Below are 12,995 nucleotides of genomic sequence, written 5' to 3'. Positions count from 1 at the left end.
AACAATGGCTGATTAGTGAGTTTGCAGATTACATCAACATTGGCAGAGTTGTGAATATTGCAGAATGTTGTCAAATGATACAGCAGGATATAGATCAGTTGAAAAATAAGAAGAAAAATGACAAGAGTTTAATCTGGACAAGTGTGAAGTGTTACAATATGGGAGGTCGAATGTCTGAGGAAATTAAACAGTAAATGGCAGGATTCTTGTGGGCGTTGATGCACAGAAGGATCTTGGTGGGATCAGTGAGTCTGTAGTTCATTGAAAGTGGTAACACAAGTGGATAGGCCGATGAAGTTGGTGAATGACCTGCTTGCCTTCAGCAGTCAGGGTTTTGAGTATAATAGTTGACACAGCTGTGTAAAGTGTTGGACAGGCCACATTTGGAGTGTTCTGTGCAATCCTATTCACCACAATGCCGGAAGAATGTGGAGGCTTTAGAGAGGGTGCAGAAGACATTCTCCAGTACGCTGCCTGGATTAGAGAGTATTCACAATAAGGGGAAGCTGGACAAATTTGGATTGTTTTCTCTGGAGGATCAGAAGCTAGTGGGCATCCTGATAGTACATTATAAAATCATGGGAGGTCTGGCATAGATAGTCAGAGTCCTTATTCCGAATGCATAGATTTAAGATGAGTGTGGAATGAGTTTTAAAGGATATTTACAAGGTAAGTCTTGTTTTTATTTTACACAGAATGCACTGTCAGCTGGTGGAAACATTAAGACTGGCACATAGGCAGGAGATGGAGGAATGTAGACCATTTGTAAGCATATGAGATTAGTTTAAATTGACATGTTCCGACAGACGTTGTGGGCCAAAGGGCCTGTTCTTGTGCTGTACAGCTCTATGTGCAAACTCTTCTCCCGTATCTAGGAAGAGGAGAGTATTCTGGGAGACTTATTGAAACAGTGGTGGGAAATTAGAGTTTGTAAAAGGCCTGGATAAATATTTCACTGTCTTGAAAGCCTTTAGAGAAAGATTTAAGAAGTACAAGTGACGTTTGCTTTCTTGTTAACAATCTCACATGAGCTGATGTATGCCCCATTCAGTTTTGAGTTCTATGTAATAGTTGTTGAAAGGACCACTGGAAGTTTTGAAGAAGGTTTTAGATTTTTGTGGAAGGTCAAGTTCCTGTCCAACACCACTGTACACTGCCATCAGCCTGCATTTGGTGCATTTACCATCAACCTCACTTCCTCTCACCTGAGGACTCTTGCTAGAAATATAACTGGTTCAAATGTTGAACCCCACACCAAAAAGGTACATTGAGTCATTCTTTCCCAATTTGGATTTTGCTAGATAAACACAAATAAGATCTGTCACTGAATTTTTTTGTAACCCTGAATAGGATAATTTTGGCATTTGATTCTTGTCATTTACTCCACCTGATATCAGATTCTATTTGTGATCATCATCCTCTAATATTACCACAGAGTTCAATGTGACCCCACCTAAAGACCACTGAATTATAGGTGACTGATATAGCTTTAATGTATCAATTTCCTGTTAGATTCAGAAAGACAACCCACATTTCACTTCCCGATCTAAGTCTGAGTAACTAGTTACTGGCCACATCAAGATAAGTGAACTGAACTGAAAATCAAATCCATGACTGACCGGTCTCTATTGCTCGTAATTTCTTATCTATGGGGAGATATAGAGCTAATATTATTCATTCATGCAGCTTTCAGATGTATGATAAAAATTGAATTATTTCTCATTATACATCAATTTCAAAAAAAATAACATCTGCAATTTTACCATGGTTATAGCTATCTAATTCTATCATTTTTGTTACTAAATCTATACCTGTTGGGGTGAATGTGCTTTGCAGTGAAGGTATTTTTGAGCTGCTACATTTGGATGAAGCTGAATGTACTTTGGTTTGAAGTTAACTTCAAATATGATGGAAATTATCAGTAAGCAATTTTGTCCCTGAAGGTCCATTATGCTTGGCTTAGAATGCTTTTTTTAGTCTTTGAGCACTGAAGGTTATTTTTAAAATTCTGGATTTAAAGTGCCCTTTAAATGGGTAATACCAGCCTGGAAAATTTTACTAAAAAATGAATGAGTGCTTATTTCTGACAATAAAGATCAATTTTAAATTCCCAAATGGCTCTGTAGGATAGGACTGTGAACTGGTTGAGGAAATCGTATAAAATGTAATGATTGAGGCTATGTACTTAATTTTTCAAAACAAAAGATCTGGAAAATGTTTTAATTGTCATTTTGTTCATCAGGGTAATGACATCATCGGCGCTGCTAAGAGGATGGCCTTGTTGATGGCAGAAATGTCTCGGCTGGTGCGTGGTGGCAGCGGAAACAAACGTGCTCTTATTCACTGTGCTAAGGACATAGCCAAGGCATCCGATGAAGTGACACGACTGGCAAAAGAGGTTGCCAAGCAGTGTACTGATAAGCGAATCAGAACTAATCTCCTTCAGGTATACTAAATTAACTCTGAAAGATAGGGAAAAAAGTATTGGGATAAGATTTATTTCATCCATAGGAACATCTTTTGAAACATCTCTTTTGTATGTTCAGATTATCCAAGCTCTATAGGAGGAATTTGACAAAGAAATTTTATCAAGCTCTTCCAATAATTAAACTTTACAGAAAAACAGGATTGTGGTTTTTGGAGTCATTCTCATTTTCTAAGGTGGAAAGAATTCAATCGTGTCTATGTCCACAGTACAAGACAAAAGCAAGCAAATTGGAGTTCAGTAATGTATAGTTTTTCTGCTGCTCATGTACTTTATTTGGTTAATCACAGGTGTGTGAACGTATTCCAACTATCAGCACACAACTTAAAATTCTCTCCACTGTCAAAGCTACAATGTTAGGGAGGACCAACATTAGTGAGGAAGAATCTGAGCAGGTGAGATCTTTTAATCAATTATTGAAATGATGGTGAAGTCCAAATTAATCTGGAGACTGCAAACAAACTACTGGAGGACCTCAGCTGCTCAATTATTTTGCCTCCACAGATGTTACTTCTGTGCTCAGAACCCACTGAACTCCTCCAGTAGTTCTTAGCTTCAAACATGAAAGTTTGTTTTGCACTACTGTAGTGGCACTGACACCACTACTAGTTAATATTTAAGATCTCTTAACAATAAAAACTTTATTTTGATTTTGTTTATAACTTTAAGTGGTATGTGTGTTCCTGACATGAAGCAGACACCATGAAAACACAGTCTGCTGCTGAGAAAGGGAACCATTCGGAGAAATGGACACAATAGATGACCCCAGCAGGTTCACAGGTGAAGTGTTGTTTCACCTGGAACGACTGTTTGGGGGTGAGGGAGATGGTGTATGGACAGGTGTAGCACTTAGCTCACTTGCAGGGATAAGTGCCTGGAGGGAGATCAGTAGGGAGCAGAGGTAAAGGTATGTTTAGTAGTAGGATCCCTTTGAAGATGGCAGAAGTTGTGAGGGATAGTGTTGGATGCAGAAGCTGATGAGATTGTATATAGGGACTCTTATCACTGGGGCGGGAAGAAGGGGTACTATTCTTTAAAGAAGGAGGACATCTCTGATGTCCTGGAATGGAGTCCTGGGCCCTTTTCCTATGGTCCACTCTACTCTCATCAGATTCCTTCTTCTCCAGTTCTTGACCTTTCCCACACACCTGGCTTCATCCATCACCTTCCTACTAGCCTTTTTCCTCCCCTCCCCTCACCATTTTATTCTGGCATCTTCCCTTTCCTTCTCAGTCCTAAAGAAGGGTCTTAGCCGGAAGTGTCAACTGTTTACTCTTTTTCGACAGAAAATCGGACCTGCTGAGTTCCTCCAGCATCTTGTGTGGGTGTGTTTTGGATTTCTGGCTTCTACAGACTTTCTAGTGTTGGTGATTTACCATCCGTCTTATTTCTCCACCTCAGAATTTTGTATTATTTCTATAAAGTCACCTCTCATTCTTCCACATTCTAAGAAATAAAGACCTAGCCTGGTCAACTGCTTCCTATAACTCGGGCTCTCTAGTCCTGACAACATGGTCATAAATCTTCTTTGCACTCTTTCCAGTACAGCCACATCTTTCCTATAATAGGGAGACCAGAACTGTACACAGTACTCTCAAGTTTGGCTTCACCGATGACTTACACAACTGCAACATAATGTCCTAACACCTGTACTTAGTACCCTGAGTGAAGACCTGTGTGCTAATCACCTTTTTCATAACCTTGCCTACCTGCTTTCAGTGAACAATGCACTAGTGCTCCTAGGTCTCTCTGTACATTCACACCCCTTGGGGCCCAACCATTCACAGTACAAGTCCTAGGTTAGTTTAACTTTTAAGATTCATCACTGAGCACTTACTTATTGAAATCCATTTGCCACACCTCAGTAACTTTCTTCACTATCAACAAATTTTGTGTCATCTGAAACTTATTAATCAAGCCTTCATCATTTACATCCAAATCATTGTATAAAATGGTCAGGCGACAGAGGTATGTGTTGGGGAGCACTTCAGGTCCAGTGATCACAATGCCATTAGTTTCAATATAATTATGGAGAAGGATAGGACTGGACCCAGGGTTGAGATTTTTGATTGGAGAAAGGCTAACTTTAAGGAGATGCGAAAGGATTTAGAAGGAGTGGATTGGGACAATTTGTTTTATGGGGAGGATGTAATAGAGAAATGGAGGTCATTTAAAGGTGAAATTTTGAGGGTACGGAAATCTTATATTCCTGTTAGGTTGAAAGGAAAGGTTAAAAGTTTGAAAGAGCCATGGTTTTCAAGGGATATTGGAAACTTGGTTCGGAAAAAGAGAGAGATCTACAATAAATATAGGCAGCTTGGAGTAAATGAGGTGCTCGAGGAATATAAAGAATGTAAAAAGAATCTTAAAGAAATTAGAAAAGCTAAAAGAAGATATGAGGTTGCTTTGGCAAGTAAGGTGAAAATAAATCCAAAGGGTCTCTACAGTTATATTAATAGCAAAAGGGATGGTGAGGGATAAAATTGGTCCCTTAGAGAATCTGAGTGGACGGCTATGTGCGGAGCCAAAAGAGATCGGGGAGATTTTGAACTATTTCTTTTCTTCGGTATTCACTAAGGAGAAGGATATTGAATTGTGTAAGGTAAGGAAAACAAGTAGGGTAGTTATGGAAACCATGATGATTAAAGAAGAGGAAGTACTGGCGCTTTTAAGGAATATAAAAGTGGATAGGTCTCCGGGTCTGGACAGGATATTCCCCAGGACCTTCTGGGAAGTTAGTGTGGAAATAGCAGGGGCTCTGGCAGAAATATTTCAAATGTCATTAGAAACTGGGATGGTGCCAGAGGATTGGCATATTGCTCATGTTGTTCCATTGTTTAAAAAGGGTTCTAAGAGTAAACCTAGCAATTATCGGCCTGTGAGTTTGACGTCAGTGGTGGGTAAATTGATGGAAAGTATTCTTAGAGATGGTATATATAATTATCTGGATAGACAAGGTCTGATTAGGAACAATCAACGTGGAGTCATGTTTGACAAATCTTACTGAATTTTTTTTAAGAGGTTACTAGAAAAGTTGACAAGGGTAAAGCGGTGGATGTTGTCTATATGGACTTCAGTAAGGCCTTTGACAAGGTTCCACACGGAAGGTTAGTTAGGAAGGTTCAATCATTAGGTATTAATATTGAAGTAGTAAAATGGATTCAGCAGTGGCTGGATGGCAGGCGCCAGAGAGTAGTGGTGGATAACTGTTTGTCAAATTGGAGGCCGGTGACTAGTGGTGTGCCTCAGGGATCTGTACTGGGTCCAATGTTGTTTGTCATATATATTATGATCTGGATGATGGGATTAGTAAATATGCAGATGATACTAAGATAGGTGGAGTTGTTGATAATGAAGTAGGTTTTTGAAGCTTGCAGAGAGATTTAGGCCAGTTAGAAGACTGGGCTGAAAGATGGCTGATGGAGTTTAATGCTGATAATGTGAGGTGGTACATTTTGGTAGGGCTAATCAAAATAGGACATACATGGTAAATGGTAGGGCATTGAAGAATGCAGTAGAACAGAGAGATCTAGGAATAATGGTGCATAGTTTCCTGAAGGTGGAATCTCATGTGGATAGGGTGGTGAAGAAAGCTTTTGGTATGCTGGCCTTTATAAATCAGAGCATTGAGTATAGGAGTTGGGATGTAATGTTGAAATTGTACAAGGCATTGGTAAGGCCAAATTTGGAGTATTGTGTACAGTTCTGGTCACCGAATTATAGGAAAGATGTCAACAAAATTGACAGAGTACAGAGAAGATTTACTAGAATGTTACCTGGGTTTCATCTCCTAAGTTACAGAGAAAGGTTGAACAAGTTGGGTCTTTATTCTTTGGAGTGTAGAAGGTTGAGGGAGGACTTGATAGAGGCATTTAAAATTATGAGGGGGATAGATAGAGTTGACGTGGATAGGCTTTTTCCACAGAGAGTGGGGGAGATTCAAACAAGAGGACATAAGTTGAGAGTTAAGGGCAAAAGTTTAGGGGTAACACGAGGGGGAACTTCTTTACTCAGAGAGTGGTAGCTGTGTGGAACGAGCTTCCAGCAGAAGTGGTTGAGGCAGGTTCGATGTTGTCATTTAAAGTTAAATTGGATAGCTATATAGACAGGAAAGGAATGGAGGGTTATGGGCTGAGTGCAGGTCGGTGGGACTAGGTGAGAGTAAGAGTTCAGCATGGACTAGAAGGGTCAAGATAGCCTGTTTCTGTGCTGTAATTGTTATATGGTTATAAAACAATGACTAACGAGGGACTCAGTACTAATCCCTGTGGCACACTAGTCACCGAGAAACAACTTTCAACCACAAATCCCTCTGCTTGCTACCACTGAGCTAATTTTGAATCCTCTAATCAGCTCACCCAGGATTCTATGGGACTTAACCTTCCAGACCTTGTCAAAGGCTTTTCTACATTCCAGATAGATAAGTCACTGCCCTGTGCTCACCCTTTTCACTATCTTTCCAAAAAACTCCAAAAGATTGTTTAATTATGATTTTCCATGTAGAAAGTTATGCTAAATCCTCCTGATCGTACTTTGTCTTTGCCAATGCTGGTAAATCCTTTCTCTCAGATATTTTCTCCAGTACCTTCCACACTACTGATGTCATACTGATCAGCCTATAGTTAGAACATAGAATAGTACAGCACAGTACAGGCCCTTCGGCCCACAATGTTGTGCCGACCCTCAAACCCTGCCTCCCATATAAGCCCCCACCTTAAATTCCTCCATATACCTGTCTAGTAGTCTCTTAAATTTCACTAGTGTATCTGCCTCCACCACTGACTCAGGCAGTGCATTCCACGCACCAACCACTCTCTGAGTAAAAAACCTTCCTCTAATATCCCCCTTGAACTTCCCATCCCTTACCCTAAAGCCATGTCCTCTTGTATTGAGCAGTGGTGCCCTGGGGAAGAGGTGCTGGCTATCCACTCTATCTACTCCTCTTATTATCTTGTACACCTCTATCATGTCTCCTCTCATCCTCCTTCTCTCCAAAGAGTAAAGCCCTAGCTCCCTTAATCTCTGATCATAATGCATACTTTCTAAACCAGGCAGCATCCTGGTAAATCTCCTCTGTACCCTTTCCAATGCTTCCACATCCTTCCTATCGTGAGGTGACTAGAACTGGACACAGTACTCCAAGTGTGGCCTAACCGGAGTTTTATAGAGCTGCATCATTACATCGCGACTCTTAAACTCTATCCCTCGACTTATGAAAGCTAACACCCCATAAGCTTTCTTAACTACCCTATCCACCTGTGAGGCAACTTTCAGGGATCTGTGGACATGTACCCCCAGATCCCTCTGCTCCTCCACACTACCAAGTATCCTGCCATTTACTTTGTACTCTGCCTTGGAGTTTGTCCTTCCAAAGTGTACCACCTCACACTTCTCCGGGTTGAACTCCATCTGCCACTTCTCAGCCCACTTCTGCATCCTATCAATGTCTCTCTGCAATCTTTGACAATCCTCTACACTATCTACAACACCACCAACCTTTGTGTCATCTGCAAACTTGCCAACCCACCCCCACATCCAGGTCGTTAATAAAAATCACGAAAAGTAGAGGTCCCAGAACCGATCCTTGTGGGACACCACTAGTCACAATCCTCCAATCTGAATGTACTCCCTCCACCACCACCCTCTGCCTTCTGCAGGCAAGCCAATTCTGAATCCACCTGGCCAAACTTCCCTGGATCCCATGCCTTCTAACTTCCTGAATAAGCCTACCATGTGGTAGTTACCTGTCTTGTCCTTGCTACCTTACTTTTTAAAAAAAATAGAACATTAGCCACCTTCCAGTCTTTGTGAACTTCACCAGTGGCTAACAATGAAGTAAATATCTCTACAGGTATTTGTAGTTTTCTTCTCTGGCCTCCTACACAGTCCAAGGTTGCAAATACCTCCACCCTGATAATATGAATGTCCTCCAAAATATCTTCACTTGTTTCCCTTATCTCTTCAGCAACTATGATAAGAAATATTTATTAAAAAGCCCACCTATCTCTTGCGGCCCGAGAGGTAGGTGACCCTGCTGATCTCCAAGGGAGCAACTCTTTCTGTGACCACCATTTTTCTCTTAATGCAGTCATAACACTTTTTGAAATTTTTCTTAAGCCTACCTGTCAGATCCATTCATAACTTTGCCCTCCTGATTTTGTCCTTAAACTTTTTATAGTTATCAAGGGATTCACTCAAAACACGCAAAATGCTAGAGGAACTCAGCAGGCCAGGCAGCATCTATGGAGGAAAAAAAAGAACAGTTGACGTTTCGGGCTGAAACACATCAGCAGGACCGGTTCTGGCCCAAAACGTCAACTGTACTTTTTTTCCATAGATGCTGCCTGGCCTGCTGAGTTCTTCCAGCATTTTGTGTGTGTTGCTTGGATTTCCAGCTCTGCAGATTTTTTTTTGTAAGGGATTCACTCATTCTAACTTCCTGAACTCAATGTATACCTCCTCCTTTCTCTAGACCAGAGCCCTAGTATGGCTCATCAGACAGGGTTCCCTGAACCTGCTAGGTTTTCCCTTCTGCCCCGGACTCTCTAAGTGAGAAAGGACCAAATGACAAATGGGAGGTCCGTAAGAAAGTAGAATCAACCTCTGCTAGATCCTGTCTAGTTCCTCCAAAATTACCCCTGCTCCAGTATAAGAGCCAAACTTGCAGACCTTTCCATCAGTATCTAAAAACTAATGGAATTATGGTTAATAGAGCCCAAGGGCTCCCTGACTGTCACTTCAGTTAGTGCCCTATCGTGTTCTCGAAAAGAAGGTCCGATATTGCACCATCCGAGGAAGGCACTCCATGTACTGACTCAGGAAACAGTCATGGACAAATGTGTCTTATTTTTGTCACAAATGTCTACAAATTTGTGCAATATTTTATATTCATGCAAAGGAAGTTGACATGGTTAATAAGGTCTGTATTTGTTATCTATCTTTAATTGAAGGAGACATTGAATTACTGCAGGCAAGTAGAGAAGGTATTTTGCGGGGGATTGTTGATTAAGTACCTACAACCCAAAATGAAAAAAGAATGAATAGAATTTCAATAATGACAAGTTTAAAACCAATGACTTGCCCTATCGATAGACTTTAAACAGGGCATGTTCACATAAAGTTGCAGGCTGTTTTATTGAAACTGCAATAATTTTTCAAGATCTTGTTGCTAACATTGCTTCTATTTAATGTTTATGTGACTGTTCAATTTCTCCTGTCAGGCTACAGAAATGTTGGTTCATAATGCTCAAAATCTGATGCAGTCTGTGAAGGAAACTGTACGAGAAGCAGAAGCTGCATCCATCAAGATCAGAACAGATGCAGGATTCACACTCCGCTGGGTTCGGAAAACTCCCTGGTATCAGTAAATACACACGTTCGCCTTTGCCTGGCCCTGTTCATTTTGAAAAGGGGGAAGGAAAGATGGCCTTTGAGAAAGTGAATTGCTTTACATCAGTGCAGTGGGAGAGTAAAGTGACACAGAGTGGCATTGTGGTTTTAGTGTTGACATAATGTATCTTATCACATTGTTCAATAATACATAATCTTTGCTAATTATTAACTATATGTCTTGCATGTATGACACTATTAGAATTATGAAAATGTCTAGCATTGTTTTTACACTTCTGCTTTACAGCTTTCCATTAAACCACTAAAAATGTGTACTTTTTCCAATATTTGTTACCAATTTTCTCTGCTGGTCTATAAATCATATTTTGCATAATATAGAAATAAGTGAAAGTTTCTCCATCTCCTGCCTTTCAAATGTTAAGCACTGGTGGAGTCTTAAATGATGAAAGTATGATCAGACATAAATCAGTGAAATGTCATAAGTGATTTATTTTACTTAAATTGATATATAACTTATTTCAGAGTCAACTTGTATAATTTGCCCAGCATCCATATGTTTGATCTATCTTAGCTCTGAAGTTTGATTCAACACTTTAGTGTACTTGCTGTGGGTAGGCTTGGATTACATTTAGAGTTGTGGAGGATGTGCTAATTTGATTATAATATTTATACAGGTCCTGTTCTTAGTACTTTCATATCTGAACATTAACCATTGTTAAGCCAAAGACTGTGCATGGTAAGTTTCTTTATGGAAGGCATTGTTTTGAGACAAGTGAACTATTAATCTCAGAGTATTGAATAAAATGTCAAAATCATTTCATCTTGCTATCGGGAATTGAAGAACAGTTTGTTAGATGTAAACGCAATTGTGCTTGAATCATGGTACCTACAATGCCTAGAAGAATTACTGTTAGAATTAGAAAACACACAACTGTAATGTGGGACTTTATCACAAACATTTGCATCTAGTGTATTACTTTAACTGGAAATTGTATTATTTTTATAACAGTTAAATTCTGGACTAAATACATTGTGGGATTTGTTTTTGCTGGAACTATTTCATCAGTCAGTGCGAATATCAGAATTTTTCCAGAGGTACTGTTTAATGTTGGTAAGTGTGGACAAAATGCTTCACAAAATCCTGTGATATTGCTCAAATTCTTGCAAAGTTGAGAAGGTGATAAGCCCTTGTAAGATAATTAAGACCTGGTGGTTAATATTCTTGAAACTAAATCCTTTCTTGAACTTTATAATTAGGTACAAGAAATTGACAGTCTAGATATTTTAATCCAAAACATTTATATACAATTGGTTCACAATATATTAATATGTTTAAAGGGATTGGAACACTTTTTGACAATCTATCATTGTATCTAGTAATATACTCATTTTTTGACTTCTCACAGTTGTGAAAATGAGTATTATATCCATACTGCAAGTTTTAATACAGCAATTTTCAGCACATAAAATCACCAAGTTATTTCTAATATGTGTCAGTAACTTTCGGTATTCACATACAAATACAGCAGTTTGTTGAAATTTGTACATTTCCCACAATGAATCTTTGTAGACAATTTGTTCTGGGGGGAATAATGTATATTAAAGTTTAAAATTTAATTCAGAATTATTGAGGTAGAAGATCACAGATATTATTGGTGATGTTTAGTTTTGCTTTCTTGTATATTTGTGCTCAGTTATCTTTACTAAGAAGGTTCAGTTACTTCCATAATTGTCTTATCATGCACCAGTTCAAGTTATGGCCTTAAATTTCCATACACTTCCTTAAAAATAGATTGCAAAAGGGATGAGAAGTGCAGCATGTTCCTTTCGCTTCAATGTATGTTTTCCTGCAAGAGTAGGTCTTGACAGGAGGCCAAATCTACAGAAAGAATGCAAATTATTTTGTTAGAATCTTGAGTGTTCATTTTGCAAAATGCACAATAATTATTTAGGTTTGAAAACAGTATCCACTTGTTTTTGCTGACAGTGGCGCAACCTTGGCTTCCTTTCACTGCAGATATTAATGCATGAAATTACAGCAACAGTTGTAAATATGCAGATTTTCATCAAGCATTCTTGAAATTGTGCTCTTTCCTGGAATATTTATTCCTGTTTATTCTGTAATTTGGGTTAGCCATGTGTAATATTACAGTAATTTCCCTCAAATCTACTGTTAACCTTTATGTACAATTTAATGAATGTACATGTCACACAAGAAACGACATGACCCTAAATGCTGGATTTAGTTTGAGCTTGGATTATGCTCAGGTACCCAACTCATGGTTGTGGTGCCAGATTGAGTTGTGTTTTATGATATAATAAATTTTTGAATATGGTCATGTAGATAGAACCTGTTTTCCTTCACAAATTGCAATTTCTGCGTGGTGGTCCTTGATACTGATTACTTAATGATGTGACAAGGAATTGTGCAACAAAAAAATTCAATTTTAAGTGTCAAATTAATCACCTCTTGTATCAGAAATATCAGACTACTTTGGCTGGGAATATAATGCTTAATCTAATTTTAATTCTGTTCAGTCACATTGGTTTTCAATGCAATATGAACAACACGGTGAAACATTGGCTTTAGCAGGATTTGTAACTTGTTAAACTAAAGTTTACTTATTTGCTACATTAAGTGCCTGCAGTTTTAAAATAAAGTATTTTTAACATTTCATTCTTTGTCTGCTTCCTTTAATTAAAATATAAATTTGTGAGCTCAGATAAGTGTAAAGTTGTATCGAGTAGCCACCGTTGTTGCTTTATTCAAGAAAGGAAAAGGAGATAATCCAGGAAATTATAGAATGACAAATCTCACATCAGTGGGAGAGGGGGAGGGCTGAGAGTGAAGGGTGGAGTGGGAGGGTTGAGGAGGGAGGGGGAGGGCTGAGGGGGGAGAGTTGAGGGAGGGGGAGGGTTGGGTGAAGGATGGAGTGGGGGAGCGAGTGGGAGGGTTGAGGGTGAAGTGTGGAGTGGGAGGGTTGAGGAGGAAGGGGGAGGGTTGAGGGAGGGGGTGGGTTGAGGTTGAAGGATGGGGAGGATTGAGTGAAGGATGGAGTGGGGGAGTGTTGGGGAGGGAGGGGGGAGGGTTGGGGGTGAAGTGTGGAGTGGGAGGGTTGAGGGTGAAGGGTGGAGTGGGGGGGTTGGGGAGGGAGTGGGA

At 39.6% G+C, this 12,995-nt stretch overlaps 1 protein-coding gene across 2 annotated transcripts in view; it reads left to right on the top strand.

Annotated features, from left to right (window-relative positions):
- The window catches only part of LOC140212228 (vinculin), a 284,348-nt gene extending 271,836 nt beyond the window's left edge, over positions 1-12,512 (top strand). For both annotated transcript variants that reach the window (XM_072282957.1, XM_072282956.1), the window contains 3 exons: positions 2,243-2,446; positions 2,776-2,880; positions 9,706-12,512. In XM_072282957.1, coding sequence (XP_072139058.1) covers positions 2,243-2,446; positions 2,776-2,880; positions 9,706-9,852 — 456 coding nt within the window. In that variant the 3' untranslated portion in view covers positions 9,853-12,512. The remainder of the gene's footprint in view (positions 1-2,242; positions 2,447-2,775; positions 2,881-9,705) is intronic.
- The last annotated feature ends 483 nt before the right edge of the window (positions 12,513-12,995 follow it).

This window comes from Mobula birostris, chromosome 18 (assembly GCF_030028105.1).
Source record: "Mobula birostris isolate sMobBir1 chromosome 18, sMobBir1.hap1, whole genome shotgun sequence".
Classification (NCBI taxonomy): domain Eukaryota; kingdom Metazoa; phylum Chordata; class Chondrichthyes; order Myliobatiformes; family Myliobatidae; genus Mobula; species Mobula birostris.
This window is presented reverse-complemented; position numbering and strand designations above follow the sequence as displayed.